Consider the following 8,677-nt stretch of genomic DNA (forward strand, 5'->3'; position numbering starts at 1 on the left):
GCCCCTTGGCAGGAAAATAAAACTTTCGGGGCCGGTGGAGTTTGCTTTCAGGTTGCCTGACCGCCGGGCAAGTGCTCGTTTGAGAGAGGATGCAACCGTGGCATGTATAGAGACAGCACAAGATATCTGTCTAAACACCTGCACGTAGCCAGAGCACTCTGTCTTCTGTTTTGTATGTTAAAATAAATGCACTGTTTACCTATAATGTGCTGTTTTCACTGTTGCTACACTTAAAAATAACTAGTGTGAACCCATAGTCATATCCATAGCCATGTAGGTTTTTGGCATAGCCTACAAATCGAGGTATGACAATGAACTTTTTGGCCAAATGGGCATGACCTTTGGGCAATTAGAACATGACCATTGACCTGTACTTGCCCGATGGGCAAGTGCCTCTGAGACCATAGTGTCATCCCCTGCCGGGTGATAATTTGACACTGAGAGACTCAGGAGCCATACAGGTCAATCTGCACACTCAGCGTTAACACACATTTTGCTGCATATCGTTGGTGTCGGGAAGACACATCTTATCTCCATATTTTAACTTTTAACGTTTTGAAATTTAACACCCTACTTGATCAAGCCACTTTTACACGCTCTCACCGTGAGCTTGTAGACCTGGTATTTTACACGCTCTCACCGTGAGCTTGTAGACCTGGTATTTTACACGCTCTCACCGTGAGCTTGTAGACCTGGTATTTTACACGCTCTCACCGTGAGCTTGTAGACCTGGTATTTTACACGCTCTCACCGTGAGCTTGTAGACCTGGTATTTTACACGCTCTCACCGTGAGCTTGTAGACCTGGTATTTTACACGCTCTCACCGTGAGCTTGTAGACCTGGTATTTTACACGCTCTCACCGTGAGCTTGTAGACCTGGTATTTTACACGCTCTCACCGTGAGCTTGTAGACCTGGTATTTTACACGCTCTCACCGTGAGCTTGTAGACCTGGTATTTTACACGCTCTCACCGTGAGCTTGTAGACCTGGTATTTTCAATAATCCTTTAAAAATTAGAGTTGTTCCGATACTGGTATTGGTTACTTGGGCGTCACACAAAAGCATCAAAAGCAACTTTTACTATTTTTTAAATGCTGTATGTATACTGTATGCATAGCTTTTAACACATTTAGTACCGGAACTGCATCAAAATAAAGGCGCTGCTTGCGCCAGAGTAATCGCCAGAGTAGTGATCGCTTCTATTTTGAAAGCCATGAACCGGAAATACTTTCTTAAAAAAGTTGACTGACAAAGTGCCATCACAATCTCCGATCATCTTAATATATTTATATACGCTACAAAAAGAGTTCATATTTTGCGGGAGAGACGGATGAGGAGCAGAAACGCAGCGCCAGCATATCGATCCATTCATCACCACGGAGAGCGCCCTGGATGAGGAGATACGAGTCATTCTTTCCGCCGCGCTAACATGGGAGTCAATGACAAGCTAATAGTTTCACAGAGCGTTAGCATACGGCAAGCGAAAAGCGAAATGCCAAAAAAAAAAGAAGTAATTATTCTGAATATTATTATCTCGCCCCGCGTCGTTTGGACGTCGCTAGGACGTCCACAGACGTCTAAGGCACCTCTCGGTTCCAATCCTTATGACGTTTCAGGACGTGTTATGTACTAAATGTGTTAAGTGGAATATACATGGCCTTACAGTACTATTACCAATATGCAATGCAGCCAGACTGAGACTACAAGGTGTGAAAGATGCTGTGCAGTGTCCTGAGTCTGACCCGATATCAATCATGAGACGCTTTAAGGCACAGGCAGTGTTGCATCGGTCATGGCCCCCGGTGCCATGCCGTCAGGTTGTTCACACACACGTGCATTGATGTGACAATCTGCCGACTGTCACACCGCTGTGAATTAATATAGGAACGAGCCTAGATGCACATCAATGGTGCATCGTGTGACCTGTACACTGTAGGTGTTGAGCTGCGTGTGCGTTCATCTAAGGCAGTGGTTGCCAAACTTTTTTGCTCATTTATTTACACGCTCTCACCGTGAGCTTGTATAGACCTGGTATTTTCAATAATCCTTTAAAAATTAGAGTTGTTCCGATACTGGTATTGGTTACTTGGGCCAATACCACCCTCAAGTACTCGGTACCGGCCCCGATACATTGAGCCAAGTACCAAAACGTCCAATTGACACTAGGCTGAACGAATGCAACGGGGGCAAGTCTGACCCAACACTGCAGCAAGTCGCCAAAAACAGCAGATCTACAAGCATAAAATGACAACTGACAAGTTTAGATCAGAGATCCATCTGAAGAAAAAGGGGGTCAAATAAGTGGTTACTCAACAAAAATAAAGTACCCGTATCGGTATCGGGGAGTACTAAAAATTAAGTACTTGTACTCGGTCTGATGGTATTGGGACAACTCTAATCATAATTGAAGAAATAAATGCCAATACTTGCGACCCACAAATCGGAACCCACAAATGGGTCCGGAACTCCGGAAACAGTGATCTAAGGGGCTTAAGTGGTTAACCTCTGCTTCACTTTCCCTTCCAGATTAGGTGTTGCCTGTAGCCCTAGGCTACAGTGTTCGTTTGAGTCTGGCTCTGAGAGAAAAGGAGGAGACCCTAGCATACGACCCTGGGGGACTACGATCAGCTAAGTATAGGGTTTAAGACAAGTGGTTAACCTCTCACTCTCTCTTCCAGATTAGCTCCATTTCGGTGTATCCGCTGGCCCTGGGCTACATAACACGGTAAAATCCCCAGTGTTCGGTTTAACTCTGAGAAATGGATAAATGCACACTCTGGTGATGATGTTTACGGTGTGGTATAATTAGACAGACGTGAACTTTTGGGTCATGCTTCTGTTCAATGGTTAATGACTGCAGGGAGGGATCAGGCAATGCAGCTGACAGGAGATCAGATCGCCGAGGTGATGGGACCTCTATAGCCCGTTGTATAACGCGCTGGTTCTCAAAGTGGGGCCCGGGGACCCCCCGCCCCCCCCCCCGCAGGGGTCCTTGAAGGGGTTCACCAGTAGAATTAGATAATATAGAATCAAAAGCACTTTAACCACTTTAGTTACATCGGCAAAATAGCAGATCTACAAGCTCACAATGTGGGGGTCTTTGACATGAAAACGTTTGAGAACCACACTGTTAAATATTGACTGTATTAACTTAACACAGCAGCCTTTTTGCCCACTGACTGAGTGGCAAACATATATACTTCCTGGCCTTGACAGCCCATACATCCAAACAGAAAAGTCGAATTGCTTTAAACAGCTCTATGCATTCACATACCACATAGGCCTATAGTTACATAAATCACACTTATTTGAGATATTAGCAATTCTTTTTGCATAACTGTGAAAATCATTTCCATCATCATTTCCAAGTAGTGGAAATAGCACATCTACAAGCTCACAATGCATTGATCGGCTATTTCCACTATAACGTTACTATTAAATATGTCAGTAATTTCTTTGTACTGTATATAAGATTTGTGTCATATCTGACTGCTCTAAAAGCCAAACAGCAATGTCTCTTGTACACATTATGTTGCCTGGGTTTGCGATTAACGCAATTAAAGCGTGGCAAAATGGCAAATGATTTGTGCATGTGACAATGACTCGTCGAGTAAAACATCATAATCGTGACAGCCTGTTATGGGTTTTTGGACCCTACAACAGGCGGCCTAAAGATGACACAGCGCTCAAGATCGAGTGTTTGATAAGGATGGCATGGCAACGGCTGTCATGGAGACACCAGTCCATCAACACGACAGAGATGAGGTGATGATCACCACGATGCAGACCTGCAACCATAGGCTACACATTTACAACAACTATAGCCTATTGTTTCAATGTTTTGGGGCACTTTTTTTATTTCATGTGAGGAGAGTTGACAAATTAGGCCCTAAAAGATGTCTAAAATACATTAGACATATATATTGTTTTAATATATATAATTTTTATCCCACAATTTTGCAACCCATTTTTTCCCCACCCAGTGTCAATTAATCCTGGGCGCTACACTTCCTCGAGCGTCCTCTAGCAACGGACTGACCTCATGCTTGGTTGGACACCGTGCATGGAAAGGAACACATCATTCCAACCAGTTCCTTTCCCCTCCATCAGGCGCCCCGGCTGGCCAGGGGGAGGTAGTTTAGAGACCAGGATTACTGCATGTTTTTTGTGAGGGTACCTATACCGTATAGGACAGTGTCACTGGTCCCCAAACAGACCCAAAACAGAGGGATTTGATGTCTCCCCAGGACCAAAACTGGTGAAAATAACCGATCTACAAGCTCACAAGGGGTCTCTTTGCGCCGTGTTGTGAGCTTGTCACTACTACTGAAACATTTGTTTTCCAATTTATTTTATTTCTTGGATTTTTCTGAAATTACTGCTTTTTCTTTTTTGGGGGGAATGTTTTTTTAAACAGTTTTGAAATCATAATTCAAAACAAAATGTAGGAAAGAAAATGATAAAGGGAGTATGGGACCCATAAAAAGTTGTCCGCGACCCACATATATGGGTCCTGGCCCACAGTTTGGGAAACAGTGGGCCACAGGGAGACACAGGGAGAACATGCAAACTCCACACAGAAAGGCCCTTTTTACCAACCAGGGTATGGGCACTGATGACACGGAGGAGAGAACAGGGCCCAAGCGCCCACAACCTCCCCAGCGGGAATCAAACTCAGGACCTGCTAGTTGTGAGGGGACAGCGCTACCGACCGCGTCACCATTAGACACCTCATTAGACATATTTATAATCATATTTAATGTGATTAAATCAGAACTACTGTCTGCTGCGTTCAGCCATCAACAATACTATGTTACTAAACGTCACATACTCACATAGGCTATTCACTGAATCACTTGCAGATTCATAACCTAGCCCCCCTTCACTTCGCCAGGCTGCCAGTCTGTCCCCGTTCACCTAATTGGATTAATCTACTGGGCTTTAATTAGCGCAAGGTGGTCTGTGGTCAGGAAGAGGCCACGCAGAGAAGAGCTGCTGCTTTAAACAGGACGTATAGGCTACACTACCTTGATGGGAGACAACTAGACAAGGCACCAGCTAAGATAAGGCACGGTTATTTTTGAACTGGTTATATTCTGACCAAACTTCCACTAATCAGTGCACAGTGGAAGAGTAGGTATAGTTGACAAAGTGCCAAATTGAATCAAGCTGTTGGCCGACTTTAATAAGTTCTGTTATTCATCCCAAAATCATTGAATGATCGAGATGAGTGATTTGACCCTATCTGGCATTCTGGCAGACTAATTAGATACAGTAGCTCTGCAGAACTGGGCTCAAGCCCTACAATGAGAAATGGATTTATTGATTCTAGCAGGGCTTTGAATTGATTGCACAACAGCTGTAGGCCCGCTGCACATTAAAGAGGCGATGGGGAAAACACCACTATACATATAAAAGAGGGAAACCCCCACCGCTGACTGTGTTTATGAGTGTGTGTGTGTGTGTGTGTGTGTGTGTGTGTGTGTGTGTGTGTGTGTGTGTGTGTGTGTGTGTGTGTGTGCGTGTAACAATAACAATTCCATAGCATGGAACACGTTCATAGAACATATGTTAAGGGGACAAGGGGGAAAACGTGAGTTGCACTACATAGATATGCAAAACGTGGGCACTATCATTTGCATAATTTATATAGGTCTGCACAGCTAGTGTACAGTACAGTGACATCACGGTTTCATACCGCTGGCATATTATAGGGCTCCCTGATCATAATACAAACACACACATTGTGCGCGTATATTACTTAAGCTACAGCAATTTTGATCCCAATTCCCAAGAACACGGCGCAAGTCATTCAAACCTGTCAAACTAGCATGCACGAGAATGCATTGGAATACAAACAAACCCTGAAAGCACACCGGGTAGATGTTAATGTTCCTTACCGTACAAGGCAGTTCGCGTCATTTGGCCACCCATGGCTTATTACAGCTCCCCTTGTCGCCTTATCGCATGTATAATATATAGCCTATCGATCTATTTAGCTCCTCGCGATGCACGCTCCGACGTCGGCGACGGCGACAACATGCTGGCTCCACATCCCTGATCCCAAACTACTGCCCTTCTCCTTTCCCTGAATAGATGATAAACACTAAACCCACACATACACGCACACTGCACACACATCACCGTCACGCTCACGACACACACGCACACACACCTCCTCGCATAGATCCACCTCTCCAGCATAGATCAGTGAAGGCAACTCCCCCTATCCATCCATCCATCCATTCACTGTGCGCTGCTCTGTCCGCCTCGAGTCCCCACTCCCCACTCACACTCACACTCACACACACTATTTACATAAAAGGTGGAGACTGTGTTGGCGAGCGCGTTTAACGCTGTCACTGCCGCGCCGGTCCTCCTATCTGCTGGCTCTCAAACTTTATCATTTCAACAACAATTGAGGGGACGGTCCCCTCAATTTACACTCATTACATACACTCGCAGAGTTAACTCTGAGAGTGTATATGGAACCAAATGGATTAACACTAGAAGGTTAATGGACCCTCCATTTGTACACTCACAGAGTTACAGAGACCGAGGGTCCATTTAGAACCCCCTAAGTAACCCAGAGGCCAAGGGTCCTTGAACCACACTTTGAGAACCACTGTGCTATCTTATCAGTGGTTCTCAAAATGGGGTCCAGGGAGCCAGGGAGGGACTCTCTGGGTTCCTTGAGGGAGGGGGGGGGGGGGGGTCCCATGTGGGCCGGTGTGTCTGTAACTCTGAGAGTTATGGGGGTCCTGGAAGTTAGCCAAAATGTAGTATTTATCAGAGCCATCTAATAGAAGAGTTACGATATAGAGGGGGCGGAAACCGAGCGCTCGAGCGCTGTTCATGCAGCCTGTTCATGCAGCATTGTTTTCAACGAGGGCGGTGCAAATAAGAGCTATTTTAAGCATGTGTGCAACATGACAACTGTTTTAAAGTATTGTACAGTAACAACTAAAGTCTCTTTAATGTTTATGTTGTACTATTACTTCAAAACAATCTAAAACAAAGGGATTTAAGATCATTAAAGCTGGACTTGTCCCAGTTGGTTGTCCCCATTCTCAATAGTCTATGTAGGAGAACCGCCATTTGACTGGCCCTGCATGAAGTGAACGCAGTTTGCGTAACTCTGTCTATATCTAAGGCTCTGGTATCTATTAGGCCTAATAGTATTTTTGAGATAGACGTGATGTAGTGGGGAAGTTTAAATCTATAGCAGATTTTGCATGGTTTTAATTATGAGGTGGCCGTCTCTCTGATTAAGCGGCTTACCATCTGCAGCCTTCCTTATCATTGACATATAAATAAACAGAATAACAAACAAAAACACGAGGCAGGGGGTATAACTCATGCTATCTTTGGACCCAGAAACACTATAGTCTCTAAGGAGGGAGGGAGCTATAGGGAGCCAGAGAGTGATGGACATTCTTTACTCTCAGCACTCAGTCATTCACCTCCCATTCAGCCTCTTCTTCCCCTGTGTACGTGTGTGTGTGTGTGCGTGTGTGTGTGTGTGTGTGTGTGTGCATGCGTGCGTGCGTGCATGCGTGCGTGCGTGCCGCAGGCTCCTGGCAGCCCGAACCTGCATGGCGACCCTTCAAGAGTCAAGGCCTCCCGACTTAAGCTGTCATGGTGTATCCATGGTGACCTCCCAGCCAGGCCAAGCCCTCGGTTCTGTGTCTGATGCATGATGTCACCGCTGTGTGTGTGTTTACTATGAGTTTATGTTATGAGCCCGGAGGAACTGGCTGACTGCTGCTCTTTAGATCAGGGCTTCTCAAGCGTTTTCGTGTCAAGGACCCCCGGACTGATATGTATTTGGCTCACGGACCGCACCATCTGACAATGTTTTGTGCCAGGGACCCCCCAGGGACCCCCCAGAACAGAAGAAAAAAGATGCAATTAATCCTGCAGAATTGCGAGTGTGGTTGCCTATATATCAAGTGTTGAGTTGTTTTTGCATTTATTCCATATTTACATTTCAGCTCTGACATTAATTTCAGTGTGAAGAGTCTGCCTGTGCTAATTCATTTTGAATGTAAAAAAAATCACACTTGTGTGACGTGAGGAGCACTCTTATCATCATACATCATCATATTCCGTGCTCAGCCAATCGAATCATCACTTTTCGTGGAACAAACACACAGACACACAAAGCTGCATGGGCATATATCACACTATAGTTGTCATTGTCACACTAGTTTTTATGTCAACAATACATTTCATCACACAACGGTGTTGTCCAAAAGTACAGTGACATGTCCAAAATAGAGATGGGTTATACATTGATAACTATAACTGTTGCAGAATATTAATGGGAATGGTAATGAGACTATGGATTAAACACACCTTTACCTAACTACCGTCCATACACCTCGACTGAAGGCTTTTGTCAACAGAAAACCCCCTAGGGGGTATTTAAGGGTAGTGACCCAGACAGGGCTTTTGATTGTGTTGAAAACATACCACTGACTCCTGCTGGCAATAATATTTAGATTTCCCCATTTCCCCTTTCAACATTTAATGATTGTAACCATACAACCATAACAAACACTTCTGGACTCACCAGGACTTTAATCAAAAGGAAATCACAAGCCACAATCTCCACTGCGCTAAATTAGTCATTCCGCTCAACACACATGGCAAGCACATTTAGAGGTGAACAC

At 44.8% G+C, this 8,677-nt stretch overlaps 1 protein-coding gene across 1 annotated transcript in view; it reads right to left on the reverse strand.

The window, feature by feature from the left end:
- The window catches only part of neurl1aa (neuralized E3 ubiquitin protein ligase 1Aa), a 75,928-nt gene extending 69,906 nt beyond the window's left edge, over nt 1-6,022 (reverse strand). Inside the window, exon 1 of the mRNA XM_080759614.1 lies at nt 5,903-6,022. Within this exon, the coding sequence (XP_080615740.1) occupies nt 5,903-5,936 (34 nt within the window). The 5' untranslated portion in view covers nt 5,937-6,022. The remainder of the gene's footprint in view (nt 1-5,902) is intronic.
- Nucleotides 6,023-8,677: the final 2,655 nt, after the last annotated feature.

The sequence above is a fragment of the Protomyctophum bolini genome (assembly GCF_963924005.1).
Source record: "Protomyctophum bolini genome assembly, chromosome: 3".
Taxonomy (NCBI): domain Eukaryota; kingdom Metazoa; phylum Chordata; class Actinopteri; order Myctophiformes; family Myctophidae; genus Protomyctophum; species Protomyctophum bolini.